The sequence below is a fragment of the Saccostrea cucullata genome, unplaced genomic scaffold (assembly GCF_032062105.1).
Source record: "Saccostrea cucullata isolate Sc308-1 unplaced genomic scaffold, CSIRO_AGI_Scuc_v1 ctg7270, whole genome shotgun sequence".
Lineage (NCBI taxonomy): Eukaryota > Metazoa > Mollusca > Bivalvia > Ostreida > Ostreidae > Saccostrea > Saccostrea cuccullata.
The window spans coordinates 12,205-32,121 of NW_026941326.1; the positions used below are offsets into that span (position 1 = coordinate 12,205).

At 32.9% G+C, this 19,917-nt stretch overlaps 1 protein-coding gene across 1 annotated transcript; it reads left to right on the forward strand.

The window, feature by feature from the left end:
- The first annotated feature begins 1,621 nt into the window (after positions 1 to 1,621).
- On the forward strand, positions 1,622 to 19,492 carry LOC134257636 (uncharacterized). Its single transcript, XM_062740227.1, has 7 exons — positions 1,622 to 1,847; positions 2,081 to 2,306; positions 3,223 to 3,325; positions 15,425 to 15,659; positions 17,387 to 17,612; positions 17,710 to 17,737; positions 18,911 to 19,492. The coding sequence occupies exons 1-7, from the start codon at positions 1,628 to 1,630 to the stop codon at positions 19,292 to 19,294; spliced, it is 1,422 nt and encodes a 473-aa protein (XP_062596211.1). The 5' UTR covers positions 1,622 to 1,627; the 3' UTR covers positions 19,295 to 19,492.
- The last annotated feature ends 425 nt before the right edge of the window (positions 19,493 to 19,917 follow it).

Sequence of the window (19,917 nt, forward strand, 5' to 3'; positions counted from 1 at the left end):
GAAATTTATATTAATTTTATTAATAACTGATCCTGCATATTTCCCGCGTTTTGTTTTAAACTTCTTAATAGAATCGTTGACGTTCAAGTGACGCTGAATTAGTTACATTTCGACTACAGACTTATATATATACTCATTCTGATTATAATTCAAATCAGAATTGTACTTTACTATATGATAAGTGGATTCTATATTGGTTGAAACTCGTATTCCGTACCATTGCTGGCTGATTCTGTATGTAGCGGTAATGAGTTGTTTTTGGCAATAGTCCTTTTGGAAATATGTAGCGATAATGATCGCACGAAAATTTGAAGAAATGTAGCAATAATGAGTTGAAATTTTTGGCAATGTAGCGGTAATGTTGCCCTCTCGATTGATTGTATATTGTTTAACGTCCCTCTCGAGAATTTTTCACTCGTATGGAGACGTCACCGTATGCCGGTGAAGGGCTTCAAATTTAGACCTATACTCGGCACTCAGAACTTTTGAACAGTGAGGGCTCTTTATCGTGGCAACACCTACCGTGACACGGGACCTACATTTTAAGGTCATATCCGAAAGACCCGTGACTTTCACTTGGCGAAGGAATGTATACGTATGATGCGGCGCCGCAAACGAAAGTCGAACCCGGGCATCCCGATCACGAAACGAACGCTCTGCCACTAGGCTACCGTGACCGGTGTTATAGTTGAACGAAAAGGTAGAGAGAAACATTTATGGGTGTTTTCCTTTAGATGCAAGATGTACGTAATTTATCATGTTTCAAATTTAAATTAGCCAACAAACATCCTCACTAATTGACAAATGTGATGATCTTTCTCTTATTTATGCAGATCTCTAGCATATGGTGTTAAATTGGTATTCAAAAGCATGTTCTAAGAAAAAATAATAGATAGGTTATAAAATAAAAGTTGATGTTACAGGGTTATCAGCTTCCTCGTTAGAAGTCATGTAGCAAATTTTTTGTCATTTTTACCGGGTATTCTTCATTTTTGATCAATATTTTCCAATAATACTTTTACCACTAATTTTAGATTATTTTTTAACGGGTTACATAGATTGCTTAATCAAATATAGATGTACAAGCAGAACTTGTGTTGCACGGAAGTTTTTTTCTTCCTAAATAGATTCAGTATACGGGGTATTCTTTTATTTTTCTCATCTATTGCGTTTTCCACTGCGAGATCATTTGCAATCAGATTAGTTCTGTTTATTGGACCCTTTTGCTGCATTTAATGAATACAGACTAAGTTTGTTGATATTATCTTTCGACGTCCAAGCATTTCTAACATCGTCTTTTTGTAACGTTGTAAAACTGAAATATGAAAATCTACGTTCACATAGCCAAGAAGAAGACGTATTAACATGAGTGAAATTTCTCTGATGGTAATCATACAAAAATCAATCAAACTTATTTTAGATAAGACTAATTTGTTGAGAAAGTTTTTCTAGGATTTAAATACTCAGCTATAACAAAACATATGATAAGACTTACCGATAAAAACTGGTACAAATAAGAGAGTTCATTTCCGATCCCGTTTTATAAATTGTTTTAAAATATATTTTATCTGTTTCTGTAATTCATTTATTAAATGGGAACAAGCGATACTCTTCATGCAGAGATAGAATGGTGAGGTATGAATCTTTCACCTGTTCTTACCCCAACTGCTGTCGCCAGATTCATCTTTCTTCACAAGACGTCACGAGTGTAACATACATACAATGCAGTTCATGTACCAATTTGCACGGGAATACAAGTTTGACAACTGTATATTACAACAATAACCAATCAATTACAAGGTTATACACCGATCAGTGTTGTGGAGGTGAAATGTTTGTTTACTTAGGTAAATTAAAGGACATAACATTTGTAAGAACATATTTTCTATTTATCATACAAACTGAACAAGATTGATTTGATTGATTTATGAAATATAGAAAAAAGTATGAGTAAAATAAAATTTTAAATATTCTTAGAAATTTATACTCAGTTGCTAAATTGAATTTCTTAACCTGTAACCGAAAGGAGCGAATCAACTTTTATTTCATAATATCACGTCAAAAATGTTTTTTTTTCTAGATCAGATACCAACAGAGAAACCCACATTTATTTATGATATAGAGACCACTCGGGGCTTGATTTCAACAGCAATCAACAGAGAGGAACCTACCCTATGTACTGGAAATACGGCCTTTCTTTTCAGTCTGACGATAAACATCCTACTTTCTGTCCTATTACTTACTATGTTTTATGTTGCTTGGAAAAAAGCTCACAAACGGAGAAAAGCCCACATTCGTGCACCTAAGTAAGTTAACATCAAATAGTAAAGATAACTTCAGTTATTGAAGGCGTGTTTTTTCGGAAATGGGAAGTGGGGAAGGGGGGTGTCTTTCTTCTTTTTGACATAATCTTTTGCTTCCACTATGAAAATGTTCATTGAAAGGTCTTCCCCAACCTTTTTGATGCAATTTGGTCAAATCTTTCCTAATTAATGTAGCTAAATATTTACTTCTTGAGGAAAAAAAATCCCCCCTCTCCCCATATCTAGAAGATTTTGAGTTTGGACATATTTTTGGATTACAATTGTAAATTATCATTATTGGTTGTAATTTTTTTTGCCTTTTTAATAGCTAAGTATTTAAATTAAGGTTGTATTTTTCCCCTCCCATCAACCTTCTATAAATGAAACAACGTATCTATAGAAAATATTTTAGGCATTTAAGGTTTGTTTATTTCAAACAATTAATTATGTATAACGCTTTAAGATTATTTCTTGACACAAGATCTAGGAAAACAATTTGCGAACATAACAATTAAAGAAACGAATTTCGATAAATCGGCACAAATGCCCATAAAGAAAGAGTGAATGATTTGAGAATGAGTTGCAATTTTCGAAATTTACGAATTCTTTGATTTAATGTAATTATTTTTAACTTATTTGAGTTTTTAGTCAGTACAATATTTACACCCAATGACCTCCCTCTCCTCTATGGCTCATGAAAATGGATAGCGTTATCTATTCATTAACAATTCACAAGTTAGCATCATTTTGAAGAAAAGAAAAGAAATCTATTCTTAGCGGGGTCTTGAAGCTAGCTCACTGAAGCGTTAAAACAATCGAAAATTGTACTGTTCATGTGCAACATAATATTTGAAGCAGAAACTCGAAAAATTAAAGGTCCAAATATTGAAACCAAATTCTTAGTACCTTTATTTTATAGATACATGACCAGTGGAGACGTGCAAAGACAAACTGACGGTGTATATGCACAGCTAGATATGCATCTAGAAGAAACTGATCCAGTAACTGAATACGTAGAACCAGTAACATCAACGAGAAACCAAAATCAAAGACATTCGATAACCAGCGAATATCCTCAATACTGCGAAGTAATTGACTGACTTTTTTGAGCAAGAAGACACCCTTTTCAACGAAACATTTCTTAACGAAGCTTCAAATTTGATAGATAGATAAGATTAATTGCAGAGATATTGTACACTAAATGTTTTCGCCTTCTGTTATCTTGTTTTCAATTGCTTTGTATTTTAAAGAATTATAAGTCTTCTATCGATGATCATTTAGACATACGAGGGCTGTTCAATAAATAATGTTCTCATTGCGAGGAACTTTTAAAATTTAAATAATTCAGTCTGAATGATTTAACTTATACTTAAATATTCTCTTTGAATTAAAACGCATGTCCGTAACATTTTATCCAATTTCTTATTGTTTTTATGTCTGCTTGCCTTACCACCCACATCAAAAAGAACATAACTCCTCTTTAAAGAATAAAAAAAGGTCATTTATTGAAATATGCAATAAATGACAATGGATCAAAAAAGCACAATATAAAAACATGTACAAAAGTAACTAAAATTATATACATCAACATCAATAGTTAAGAGACAAATAAAATCAAGTTTGTACCTGAGAGCAACAAAAAGTTACATCAGAGGACTAGATACAATTACGGCATGATTGACATAAAACATATAACCAAGTGGGTCTCAAGAATGGTGTCAATCTGAAAAAGGGGGCGTTTTGGTTATATGTTTTATGTCAATCATGCCATAATTGTAGAAGCTTGCTGTCTGCCACTACCCACCCCTCCTCCAACTTGTACTTTTTCATTTGATGTTGCTCATTATGTTCGGGGGTTAACGCCCCCTTTTCCAGATTGACACCATTCTTGAGACCCATTTGGTTATATGTTTTATGTCAATCATGCCATAATTGTATCTAGTCATTTGATGTAACTTTTTGTTGCTCTCAGGTACAAACTTGATTTTATTATTTTATTGATTATGGCAGATCCTGTGTTTTCCTGGAATTGTTTCCTCTTTTTGAAAGGTGTTTTTTCAAGATTTGAAAATGAACCAAGTCAAAGGGTGACAAATCTGGCAAATATTATTGTGTGACAAAATATTACCTTTTTGTTTATTCCCAAAGATCCTTTACTTTTCATGGCGTATGGGTTTGGACGCTGTCATGAAGAAATTTAATGTCGTGGATTCCTGGTTGTAGTTCCTTCCTCTCAAAAACCTTTCGATTTTTTTTCTTACTAAAATTTGCTTTTTAGACTTCTCCAGAAATTGAACTGCCTCCCCGAATAAGAATTAGAACAACAAGACCACAAATATTTAAGAAAATGGCATCTAAAACTGTCTTTGTCCTCCCCTAATTCTTTGCTCTTTTCAGACCTCAGACTGTTTTTGTCAAGTAGTCTTATTGAAAAAATGTTTTGAGGGTAATAAAGCAATGGATTCAAGTTTTATTATCTGTTTGAATATCAGATAAACGTCGTGGATAACTACAATTTCTGATTTTTTAAAAATAATTGTTTAGATATTCTTACACGATGTCGTTTTCGCTCATGTTTTAAAGCATAGGGGGACTACTCAGTACATAGCTTACTACTGTCAAATGTTTCTTTAAAATAGTGTGAACCACCCCCAAATTGATTCCTATTATTTGTACAACAATTGTAAAATTATTTGAAAAACCAAAAAGAAAATCAAACCGTTTAACTTATCCAATCACTACCAAATCTAAACAGTGAACTATTTTTTCGAAGATCAAAGTGAAAGAGACATAAACAGAAGATAGACCAAGAGTGTTGATCCTTTGGGGTGGGGGTGACACCATTAAAAACAGCCAAAAAAGCATTAGCTGCTTAAACACATATATTTCCTGAAAACATTGCATGACCCGGATATTGTTGTAAGCTCTTATCATACAATTATGGATTTTTTAAATTTTAAAATGTTTTCATAAAAGTGTTGTTGAGCTTTCATAATCGCTCGATATGAAGGTCATTACATGAAATATTACAAAAGAAACACGGCACTTAGGTTAATGCAAATAAAATTATATCAAAAATTCATTTGTTTGGTACATAATTAATTAGCAGTTTTCCGTAGAATATAAGAAACAGTATGATACTGTAGGAGTGTAGGTGTGACGTGGACAGTTACAAACAAAACGAGCGTCGACATGAACAAATAAAAAGTAAAACGTACTGAACACTATACTGAAAAAAAAATACGTTATTCTCTGTATCTCAAAATTGAATTGAAAATGCAAATGGAAATATATATTCTAATTATTTAAATCAACTGAGGGGACTATAGAATTAAGGAAATTTATTTTCTATCATTAAGTGTGTCGTTGACAACACCTGAGAGGAATGGGACTTCTTATTTTCTTTCAAAAGGTCTATTTAGTATTATTTACTGAACATTGGTGAAATAAATATTGTAATCTGGTGTCCAGACCTTCTCACAATAGTAGTTCTACTTGAAGCATCCTACTTAACACAGTAACTTTACTTTAACTTTACTTGGTGGTGTTACATGTACTTCTCTGTGTTAAAAAATATGAATGGCACAATTGTTTGAAATAATAATACGTTCTATTTTATTGTGTCATTTATCCAGGAACAGTTTAAAATCGATTACTCTCGAACATATACGCAGGGTGTTTGAAGTAAACTACACTTCCTATTTTTGTTTACTTCAGATATTTCAGAAAAAGTAAAGAAAAACTTCTCTACAGAGAATTAAAAAAGGTCTTGAATGCAGGTATTGTATACTGATTTTATTTATTATGTTTGATTTAAATTCAATGAACTTTTATTTTGTTATTTTGATGAGTATTTTGAATCAGAAAGTATATACATATACATGTATGGTAGATTTTATCGATATTTTCAAAACACAGTTTCACTAAAGCCAAACCGTATCATTACATCTCTATTTTGCTTTTTGTTCCCTGATTTCACGTAAAGGGGGTAGTTATTTTGGGCTTATCTGTTTTTCTGCCTGCCATTTTTATGTATATAACAGTTTCATTTCCTACGATGTTTCAAATAAAAAAAAAATGGAAAAGGTATTTATGTTGAATGATATTTTAATACTAGTGCTATAAAATAAGTGACAGAAAAGCTAGAGAAATCTGTTTGTAGAGGCTACATGTAAGTGTAATGTGTCTAAAAAATAATGAAGGTCAATAAATAACCATAATTGTGAAAATTTGGTCTTGTTAACAAAGTGTTTATGTCTTTCTCGTGAAAAAAAAATTGTCGCGAAAATTGAGTGATCTTTAGTATAATTGATATGTATAAGAAGCAATTTTAATTCTAATTCAGACAAACCATGTCAGCTTTCGAGAATGTAAGTTGTTTCCGTTCTAACTGTTGTCGTGATATATATCTTCTTGTAACATCAAACGCCAGCGACATTTCAAGGATAAGCACATCATCATCTCTCTTTTTTGCTGATCGAATGTACCCGACAACAGTGCATGATATCGAAAACAAATCAATAGCAATATTCCGTGTCAGGAATTGTTGCGAAGGGGTAATTTATGTGTTAGGTATGTAACATTGGTTTTGTTGTAAAATACAGTGCAAAAGGTATTTTCCCGTTTAACAACAGACTATATTTTTCATTAAAGGGTAATTGACCTATTCACATCCTTGGTAATATTTAATTTAGACATATTTTAATATTTGTGAACCTTAATGAATCATAGTTTATTCAATTTGTTCGATGTTTGCTAGAATATTATTGGTGCCAGAGGAGGAATAAATATTGAAAAACGTGTTTCTTTAAACTCCATCTTTTTTGTACATACAGTCAAAACTATTTTTCTCCACAAATGTATATGGAATACGAAGACACTTCAGATGTAATCTGTTAGACCCTGTAATGTCTTTTATTTCGAGCTCACTGGGTTATAGAACCGAGTCAATATATAGAAATTAAAGTTTTGTTTTGTAGATGAGATATCAACACAGAATTCCACATTTGTCTACGATATTACGGAAACAGAAAACACCACCCAGGCCTTCATTTCAACAGAAAACAATACAGAGGAAGATTGATTGATTGATTGTATACTGTTTAACGTCCCTCTCCAGAATATTTCACTGATATGGAGACGTCACCATTGCCGGTGAAGGGTTGCAAATTTAGGCCTATGCTCGGCACTTACGGCCTTTGAGCAGGGAGGGATCTTTATCGTGCCACACCTGCTGTGACACGGGGCCTCGGTTTATACGGTCTCATCCGAAGGACCGCCCCATTTACGACAAGCAAGGGGGTACTGAGGACCTATTCTAACCCGGATCCCCACGGTGTACAGAGGAAGACAGTCTCTGCATGAGCAACGTGCCCTTTCTTTTCAGTTTGGCGATAAATATCCTACTTTTTCTCCTATTACTTATTATGTTTTATGTTGTTTGGAGAAAAGCTCACAATCGTGACTAAAAGTAAATTTGTTTGGTTGATTAACGACCCCCTCGAGAATGTTTTGTTCATATGGAGACGCAAACACCTGCTTCAAATGTATACATGCAATGAGGGATCTTTATCGTGCCAACACCTACTGCGACACGGAACTTAAGTTTACACGGTCTCATCCGAAGGATTGGTCTCCACGTCCCGCAGTGGATTCGACTTTGCAACGGAAGAATCAGCTCTTTACATCTTTAGATGTCTTTACATCTTTAGATCTCTAACCACTGCGCCATGAGGCGACTCATTCAAGAGATAACATAGGCGTATAGTATCGAAGGAGAGAAGTGGCAAATTCCCCTTCTCTGCGATATAATTATTTGCTTCTAATATAATCGATGAGGGCCGTCTCCCACTTCAGGCGCGGATCCAGGATTTTTTCCAGTGGGGAGGGGGGTTCCACCCAAGTGAAAAAAAATCCATCCCAGAGATGTTGACAGGCAAAAAAAAAAAAAACATTACCTCGCCAAAACATGAAAATCCTATTTCTGGGGTGGGGTGGGACATAGTCGTTGACTTCCAAATCTTCATCATGCTTTATGACTTTTCATACTAACTTAACCATATCCAAGTTCTTTAGGGGGGATCTGCGTTTTCTTGGGGTCACTTTTTACTTGTTTTAGTATATAAATTTAATATCTCTGCAAATTCCGGCCCCCCCCCCCCCCGACCGCCTGCACTATATGCTGCAATTTGATCAAATTCTTCATTATCAAAGTAGCGAAATTTTAATTTGTTGAGAAAAAAATCTCCCCCCTTCTCCCCAAGCCACATTAGAAGATTTTGAGCTTGGATATTAATTTGTTTATTCTTGTTATGTGTTTACATTAAGGTAGTAGGCTTTTTTTTCTGCCCCCTCATCCATTTTAATTAAAATGATGCTATACCTACATAAGATAAATTAGGGTTTAACAAATAAAAACTAGACGGTGTCATGAGACAGCAATACCCGCAGTAAGGTCTTTGCCTCTAAATACACACTCCTTCATACTTGGGCTTTAAAAGGAAAAAGTCAAAATAATTCTATAATTTACACAGTGCGTGTGTATTCGTCAAATTAACATAAAATTCTCAGGTGACCTATGAGTCTCTTATATGTATTTCATATACTTAATCCATTACCAGTCTGAAATAACAGAATTGAATTAAGTATTTGGTCAGGAAAAAATAAAACCTTGAATATCCAACCCAATAAATTTGTCAATGCCTATCCCCCTCCACACACACACACACACACACCCTCTCACACACACACCCTCACACACAGGTTTTTTCAGAGGCCTAGCTGGCAAAGTTATAATGAAAATCATTTGCTAAGATAATTTAAAAATTGTTCTTGTATACTATATATGCTTACATGTGAACACCTTGTTGAAAATTTCTACATCATATTGGGGTTGCGTCACCCATTGTCATATTTTTAGATAGCACCACTCGGCACACCTCGGCCGATTCGTACTGCATCGAATGAAGGCGACGGAACCATTTTAAAACCAAATGTTTGAAATAATTTCTCTAGGGTCAACGCTTTTACTAATGTTACATGTAAACCTTGACCCAATTTATATAAATGATTTTTCTAAATAAATAAAAGTAAAAGTTTTTCGTTTGTTAATACAGTGATTAACGGTTGCGGCCATTGCAGAAAAATAACGCACAATCTTTCAAATCCGGTAAATCATTATTATTATTTTTTGCATTTAAGCAACTGTTGTCCCTATACTAACAAAGAAAGAATTCGGATGTTTAAATTCCTTGCTACTTTAACTCGTCATCTCAGTTTTTCCTTCTTTTATTTTTCAGACTTTATAAACAAGTAAAGTAAAACTAAAACCTTCTTTTCTTATCTGGGGATATTGAACCTCGTTAAATTGAAGTGCTAATGTTCACCATAAAAATGCAAATATTATTGAGTGTAAGTTCTTTTTATTGTTTAGATACGTGACCGCTGGAGACGTTCAAAGACAAGGTGATCGTATATATACACAGCTAGATGTACCTCTAGAAGGAACTGAGTCAGGAACTCAATACATAGAACCAATAACACGGACAATGAACGAAAATCAAAGACATTCAATAACCAACGAAACTCCTCAATGCTGTGAAGTAATCGCTTGACCTTTTTGAGAGCGATAGCTGAAGATCTTAATAAAGCATCAAATTTAATAGATAGATATGATTCTATGCAGAGCTATTCTACAATAAGTTTCGTATCGACTTTTGATTTCTCAACATAGTTTTCAGATGGAAAAGAATGTCTTTGTGTTTGAAACAATTTTAAGTCTTATATTGAAAAACATGAATGAAAGGAGTAGGTCAAATTTAAATTTTGATATGTATTTGGTCCTTCATTATAAATATTATATTTTCCTTAAACTTTTGATTGATTGATTGTATATTGTTGAACGCCGAGTCGGCAATATTTCGGCGGATAAACTTTTGAAATGACAATTTAATAAAAAAAAAACCTTATATCCCTTTGTCAATAACAAAAAAAGTAAAGGTACAAAAACACAGGCCTTTAGACAGATGTTGGGTCAGCCGGCTAGGAATAATTGGTCTCCCCTAAATCATTTTTACTTCTTAATAATCAGACAACGGAATAATTGGAAGTAAATATAGCAACAATTTGTTTGAATTTTCAGGGGTATCAATTGCGCCCCGTTATTAGAACGAACTATTTTTGTATTCATATGAAACAGAATTTTAAAAAAGTTATTTCCATTTACATATCGACACTGTATATTCCAGTGAGCTTGAGACGGGATAAAAGATATATCACGGAGTCTGACACTTCTGTTTCATATCAGGATATTTTACAAGAAGAATACGTCAGTGGTAACCTAACAACAACGTTCTCTGATAAACAAATTACGATAAACAATCATTAATTTTCCTTACTTATGCAGCATTATACCCTTCACGATAAACATTATATCATTATAAATTTTCAATCTTTAACTTTCCTTACTTACGCAACAATATACCCTTTACGATAAACATGATAATTGTAACTTTTCAATCCTTACTGTCCCTTACTTATGCAGCAGTATACCCCTATCACGGGATATATTGGTTGTAGTTCTCAGTTGATTCGATACGCAAGAGGATGCTCTACGTACGAACAATTTCTAAAACGAGGGAAGTTATTTACAAAAATGTTGATGAAACAAGTATGTCAGAAATCTAAAGTTAAAAGTCATCATTTCATAAGTTCTATGGTCGATAAAATATATATAGGATCTCACATGATTTGTAGTTGGATATGATTTTTATCCAACGAGTTGTGTGGATTTTATCCCCGAGCCTTGGCGAGGGGATAAAAACACAGAACGAGTTGGATAAAAATCATATCCAACAACAAATCATGTGAGATTCTTTTTATCCCATATTTTTTACACCACGAACAATGTTTGACACTCTTTTTATATAGGACTCCATTTCATTTTACTTCGTCACTCTAACACAAAATCCATTGTGACGTCACAACTGTGTGATATGAAAACGATATCACATGAGTTATATCAATGGGATAAAGGGTTAAACATGGGATAAAATAAAATATTATAGTTTGAACAAAATGTCTATTGTAGTATTTGTAAAATTTAATTTAAAGTGCTAAAAATTGGCATTTTCCTATATAATCCTATAGTAAATGTACCTGTATTTTGTGACGGTCCCTCAAAAATATCTGGACGGTAGATTTCCCCAAAACTTTGCATGTAAACTGAAGTTAATGTAAGTTATATATGGTTTAAAAATGAAGAGTTTCGCTATTGTAGTTTTCAGACAATAAAACTATAGTAGACTCCCTTAAAGTCATTAATTCGTAAGTTCTATGATTCATAAAGTGACCTTGTAAGCAAATACAATCTAGCATTAAGTCAAGCGTTGACTGAATTTTTCATATTTATTGTTTGGTGCCATTAGTTACACACTGAATTTTCGATTGATTTTTGCATTATTTCTCGATCATGACAAGGAACAAACGACGGGTGTGACCGGTCGGAAGGTGAGACTCACTCTTCCATGGCAGCTGATCCAGACTATTATGTGTTAGAGCTTTATGTATGCACTGCTCCGGATTTGAATTATTTGAATAGATTTTTCAGCTTGAATATTGTTATTTTATGTCCATGTATTTCATTATTTCTTAAAAAAAGACCTGATTTGTATGAACCATTATGCAACACAATAATAGATTGCATGTGACTAAAGGATGGGTATTTTTTTCTCCAACAAAGTCATTTAAAAGAGGTCTAAATTTGCAAATGTTTCCTTTCAGCTACTTTGTAGAAATTCCTGTCACATCAACTTATTTGTTAGTGGTTTGAATCGGTTTAAAGTTGTACAGTTGTTAGACCTTAATTAGCACTATATGCTGGTAATTTTGGAATATAACAACGGTAGTAGGGAAAAGTGACGATGGTATACCCAACGTCGTTTCGTTTATCGTCAAGTTAAGTGATAAGTAAAATATCCACATATGAACCAAATGTATCATTTTGATTTTTGGTGTCCTTCACTAGGGTAAATCGAGTCGACTTGACTATTGTTTATCGAACATACCGGTATTTTGTCAATATAACGTAATGTCAAGTTGAAGGCCAATCAGTAATTTTCTTTTTCTCTAGTACATTTTTGAAAAATAAATTCTGCCTCATAAGATTAAAAAAACCAGTTAACCTTTTCAACAAACAGAATAAATGCTCAATGGAATTTAAATAATTTTTGGAAGACCCCATCTGGAACAAGTACGAGTTCGGAGTACCCGAGAGTAGAAACAATTATGTTTCTTTTTAACAAAGCAATTTGTGGATGATTCAAAACAAGATATGAATATTTCCTAGCAATGCACACCGGTAGTTCGAAACAGTGTTATTAGGATTAAGGATAAGGATTTGGTTTATCATTTACAAGACTCAGCAATGTATCTGTCGTAAAATTTTATTACATAGTACATGTATTTAGTTTTGAAAATTAAGGTATTCAATCCTTAATAGGAACACATTCAGTGAATTGAATACATAACAGATATGTAGGCATCAAATACTCAGTCTATTTAGGCATACTTCCCATTTATTACTATTCGTATATATAATGGTCGTATATATAATGGGGTGCGTCCTAATTTATGACCTTGAATTTTGGTAAGAGTTATCTCCTCTTTTTTTAATTAATGAAAAAAAAATCAATTAAAAAAATTTAGCCGGTAAAAAATTGTTTTCAATTGTCATTCTATTTTTAATGTTTCAGTGCATCATTCCGCCACAGGATTTATTGATATTCGAATTATTTGAATTTTTATTTAGAAAAACAAGCTTTCTCTCATAGACCTCAATACAATCTTTGTTAATTAACTACTGCTTAATTAATGATTTTTTAAAAACTTTCTCGCGAGCGATCCTTTTCCACTATAAAATGCTTTAATATAATAGCAGAGTACTATGGACATTTAAGGGTGGTCCCATTAGGGATGGAAATTCCTTAATAAAGATACCGTGATTCAAATTCAATTCTATTGTTTTATAGTACTCTATCAATCTTATACTTTGAATTTTACATAGTTTAACGGAAAGATTTAAGGGGCATATATCCATTTCCGTGCATATTTAAATATGGTAATGTTTTAAAGCCGGATTTCAAGGGACAAAAATGTTTTAATTGATGAGGGTAAAATGTAGTTGGGAATTGGGAGTCAGTTTGCGTAGTTCTTGAACAATGTTATAAATGATAATAAACCCATAACATTTTTGAACAATAACTACCAAGTCTGAGTAAGTGAACTATTCTTATGAGGATCAAAGTAGGAGAGACAAAAACAGAAGATAGACGACTGAAAGCAACGTTTATCAAGGGGATGGGGGCATCAAAACAAAAAGAAGAAACAACTTTAAAAAAACATTAACCTTTAAACTTTAAAAAAATATACATATATTTCCTAAGATTAAAGCATTGTATGACATTGAATTATTTTTTAAAAATCTTATCATGCAGTTAATTTTATCAAAATGTGACGGTTTTAGTGTATTTAACGTTTCAATAAAAGTCTTGTTAACCTATCATAATCACGAATTTCTAGGCCCTACCATAAGATATTGGACAAGAAACTTCATTGGGGCACATTTGATTAAAAGAAATTTAAGTGTTTGGTACATAATCAACAATAACTGTTCCCCTTTGAGCTTTAATATGATGATGCATGAAAGTTGGTTTGAAGTGAACATTTACATGATTTTCTATGAATTTCGGAATTGAAGTGAAGTTGAAAATGAAAGAAAATATAAATTGCAGATTAGCTTAATTGAGGGGCTATGAGGAAAAGAGGAAATTCAATTTTTTAGAAATGTGTCAATAAAATTTTATTTTTATTGATAGAAAATCTTATTCTTATTTACATTTTTAGATCTTCTTTATATTCTTAAATATACATTAATAAAATAAACATTGTAATCTGACGCCAAGACCTCCTCATAGTAGCACTACTTAGCATCCTACATAACATCATTCTTGACTTGATGATATAACTACTCTACGTTGACAAATATAAGTGGTAAACTGTGTTTGACACAGTCACACTTTCTAACGTTATCATCTGATTCATCAGGAAAAGGTTAAAATAGATTATTGCCGACATTTTAAACATGTTTAAGTATAAAAACACAAAAAACCAAAACACAAACAAAACAAATCTGTGTCAGAGATTAGAAGGGACTCCTTGTAAGCAGGTATGGTATCCTGATTTACATATCGTGTTTGATTTAAGTGTTTGACTCAAATACAATAAACTTATATTTTGTTATATTGATAAGTATTCTGGATCAAATTATATATATATATATATATATATATATATATATATATATATATATATATATATATATATATATATATATATACTATGTAGATTTCATTTATATGCTCAAAACACTGTCTGATTAAGGCAGACCCTACTATTTCACTACGTTGTTATTCTAGCTTCTTTTAGTTGATATATATATAATATTGTTAATACTTGTGCCATAAAATAAGTAAATTTGACAGAAAGGATAAAATGTTCTGTTTGTATAGATACTGAGTGCATATCTAAAAGCAATGACGAATCCTGGCTTAATTTCATCTCAGCAGGGAAATTAATAACGATTTACTCTTTAGTAAAACTTAACTTTATGACGTGACGTGTTTATAAAAAAAGTTTTTTTCTCAAAATACCTTGAAAAGCATTGTCTTAAAAAGGTGAGTTGTGTTTTCATATATAGAATGCAAGATTAATCCATAACTCATGATAAGTAATTTTATTAGTAAAAATAATCTATTATTAAGTCAAATGCTGACTGCTTTTTTTCATACCAAATGTTAGGCCATTGTTAACACACTTAATTGTCGACAGATTTTTTTTCTCTGATCATGCCAAGGAGCACACAGCGGGTGTGACCGGTTGGCAGGGGATTCTCACTCCTCCATTGCACCTGTGTTTGCTTTGCTCATGGTTTATATTGTTTAATGTTTAATTGTATAATGTTTAATCTGATGTGTGTATACTTAGTACAGGTCATATATAATTTAAACCCATTATTTAGTATTTGGCTGATACAAAATCAGAACGAGAAATAATTTCAATTTTAGTTTAGACAAACCATGTCGGAATTCGAGATCGTGAAATGTTCCCATCCAAACTGCTGTCATGATGTATTTCTTTCTACACCATACGTCAGGAGCGTCACAAAAATAAGCACAACATCCTGTCTCACTTTTGATGATCTTAGGTACCCGACAACAGTTTATAACACTGGAAACAAATCACTAGAAATATTCAATGATGTCAGGAATTGTTGTCACGGGGACATTCATGTGTTTCTAGGTATGTCACATTAGTTTTATTGTTAAATAAAGACATTCTCACTTTAAATCATAAGATATTTTTTTCTTTAAAAGTTTGTGGACCTATTTCCACGCTTTGTGCCCCGTGGGGATCCGGTTAGAATAGGTCCTCAGTACCCCCCTCCTTGCTTGTCGTAAAAGGCGACTAAATGGGGCACGATAAAGATCCCTCCCTGCTCAAAGGCCGTAAGTGCCGAGCATAGGCCTAAATTTGCAGCCCTTCACCGGCAATGGTGACGTCTCCATATCAGTGAAATATTCTGGAGAGGGACGTTAAACAGTATACAATCAATCAATCCACGCTTTGTTATCTTAAATCTAGACAAACTTTAATACTCCTGAAATTTGTTCAATGTCTGCAATTCAGAGTATTATTAACGCAAGATGAAGTATATATATTTACATTGAATGATTGATTGTATATTGTTTAACGTCCCTCTCGAGAATTTTTTACTCATATATAGACGTCACTGTAATGGTGAAGGGCTTCAAATTTAGATCTCTACTCGGCATTAGGGCCATTGAGTAGTTAGGGTTCATTGCCGTGCCAACGCTTACCGTGTTCCGGGACCTATGTTTTTAAGGCCATATCCGAATTATCAGTGACTTTCTCTGCAAGTGCCGAGCGCTTGGCGAAGGAACAGTCACTACCTATGTTTACATCTAAAGTTTGACGCGGCGCCGCGCTCCAGAATCGAACCCGGACCCCCCGATCACGAAGCAAACGCTCTTCTACTAGCCTACCGTTACTGGTATATATATATATATATATATATATATATATATATATATATATATATATATATATATATATATATATATATATATATATATATATATATATATATATATATATATATATATATATATATATATATATATATATATATATATATATATATATATATATATATATATATATATATATATATATATATATATATATATATATATATATATATATATATATATATATATATATATATATATATATATATATATATATATATATATATATATATATATATATATATATATTTTTTTTTTTTCATGCATTTCATGAATGATTGAAGTCCTTACTCAGCTCCAGGAAATCTCATCAAAATAAGTGTATGAGGTAGAAGGGCCAGACATTGAAAAAAATGACGTTGTCCGACGTCAGAAAACTAAACGGCGACGGCGCCGGGCGATGATATAATGTCGTTTTATTTTATTATTACTTCGGAATTAATGAACGTATCAAGCTAAAATTTTCAACATTTCTTTATTTTTTGTTGTTTTATATTCCTTAAAAAATTTTGTAAGCTCAGACTACATAATACTATTTTTATAGCCTCAGTCCATGAACTTTTTGATAACCCCTCGTATTTGTTAAAAACTTATCTTTTTTGGAAATTTTTCGTATGAAGGGCATGCATGTTATTGCAAAATGAATCTTACACCTGATATAATCTCTGGTGTTTTAGAGGTCCCTATTTGTTCTGCTCCCAACCTGTAATGAACATTTGAGATTGTATGATTACTGTTCATTCGATATTTTCATATTTCACTTATGCTCTTCGCATACATTTCTAATTTCATGCAGAGTGGCTCATATTTTTAAGGTGCAAACACAAGTACCGGTTTATAATCAATGGAATTAAATCGTTTTTATACTTGAATAATAAAACAACAAAGCTTTCTAATTGCTCGTTTCTTATCTTGAAGAAATTGAAAAAGAAACACCTCCACCAGTTAATCGTGGATCTAAATCCTCTTCTGGTATACTTAATTTATCAACAGAATCAACAGCATATGAAACTACGTCAAAGAATAACATTTTGGAAACTCCAGAGATGCCACATGATCACCCTTCTGTTATAGTTCCTGTCGCATTAGTCTGTTTAACTTTGCTTGTCATTGGAGTTGGCATATTTTTATACCGGCGATATAGGTATAGACGTCAGAAATATATTTTTTATCTGAAATTTGAAAAAAAAGTTTAAAAAATACGAAATGGTTATGAATGATAAAGATTTGCTTTATTTCAGAAATTCGATGAAAAAGGCAAAGAGACAGGTATGATATTGTATAATGTATTTACGACAACCATGTACATGTATATTACATATTAATTTGGAGAAATATGAATATTTATATCATATTGGCTTAAGATGGATAATGTAAACTTATTCAATCATTTTCATTCAGTCATAGGTTTGGATAACAGAAATAAGATTCTGGTTTCAGAGTTTTTCAGCTTTATCAATTGATTTGCTAACATGACACAAAACTTGTTTATAAAAGTGTTATTACTTAAGTCGAGTTTTCAAACTAGAGTCACTTTATTTCTAGTTCTAAGATTGACGTGGCTTGACGGAGTTCTTGTAAATTGTTTTGGCTCAAGTGTCATAACCTTTCGAGGAAGTAGCCAATTTGAACCAGAGACAGTGGCTATAGCCCTCTTTATTGTTCCTCTGTCTTGCAGTCTGAACAAATTATTTGTCTTCTTTTTATATGCACATTTACTAACTGTGATTTGAGAAAAATCTAATTTTTTTTTTACATTTCTCTTAAATTAAATGACTAACAAATCAAGTTCCAGTATTGGATTACAATTGATTGGATTTTTTTTCTCAAGAGACACATAAATTGACATAAGACATATGTTTTCAAAATATCCTTGTATTGCAAACATGTTTTTATTGGGCATTTAAAGGTAATCCACTTTTTGCACAGGTTAAGTGTATTTTTATTTCGACAACTTGTTCAAATGCATTTTCTATTTTTATAGGCCCATATCAAATATTTAAATTTCCTTTCATGTTACAGAGTCTTGTTTCCTCACATCTGACGATAAATAAAATTTACCATAGAAACACTCATTTTCAAAATTCTAGCTCATTTTCAAAATTCTAATGGCCCCGTGGGGATCCGGGTTAGAATAGGTCCTCAGTACCCCCCCCCCCCCTTGCTTGTCGTAAAAGGCGACTAAATGGGGCGGTCCTTCCAATGAGACCGTATAAACCGAGGCCCCGTGTCACAGCAGGTGTGGCACGATAAAGATCCCTCCCTGCTCAAAGGCCGTAAGTGCCGAGCATAGGCCTAAATTTGCAGCCCTTCACCGGCAATGGTGACGTCTCCATATCAGTGAAATATTCTGGAGAGGGACGTTAAACATTATAAAATCAATCAATCTATCAAAATTCTAATGAAAAAAACCCACACATATTGAATTTAAAAATGTTTTAGTTTCTAGATCACGGCGAATATTCCACTGTGAATGAACAACAGAGAACCCAGACTTCTAATTACAGTTCTGTCGGACTAACGACTGATAATTATTTTGTGTTAGAGAAAAAAGTGGGTTCGAACAGTGTACCACCACCAAACAAGGATACTCAGCTGAACGTTCAACAAATGACATCAAGTAATGACTTTGCTTTAGAGCACGATGGTGTTGTTAATGCTTATGAAACAGTTGAGGACACAAACCAAACTGAAAATCGTAACAGCCAGGTGGTCGATGGCGAATATAACACATTACATGCCAACGAGGATCTGCCCACTGATTCAACAGATAACTACAGTCATTTTAATGACTTCAAACAGGAATACAGTCATTTAATTAGATGAATAGGATACGATGAGAGAGGCGATTGGGTTTTTTTTGGTTGGTAATCGCAAACATTTCTCAAAACATATATTATCTAGCGTTAGAACAGAAAAGGCAGTTGATATTGTTATCAAAGAGACATTCAGTGTATCTTTTAAAGTTGCATAAGAACATGCTATTATATAAGTACCTTCTTTTTTTTATCAGGCATTGCAAAGCGGGTCTGTTCTTCAGACCTTGTATATGTGACACTATTCATTATTATTATACCCCCCGCTTGAAAAGTGGGAGGGTATATAGTAATCGGGATTTCCGTCCGTCCGTCTGTCCGTCCGTCCGTCTGTTACGCTTTATCTCTTATTCGCAACTCCTCTTATACTACTGAGTGAAATTTAATGAAACTTTCACAGAAAAAATATTACATGCTGCCATTGTGCACCTCCTATTTTACTTTTTTATTCGACACGTATTTTAGTTTTCCAATAGCAAAACATGGACATTGCCATTTTATGTCACATATAGAAGCTTCTGGATAACATTTGATAGGGAAAGTTATTCCTCTTTACACATTACGGTAAAACAATATATAGCAACACATGGACATTATGAAAGGTGGGGGGTATTATTTAGTGAGCTCATTGCT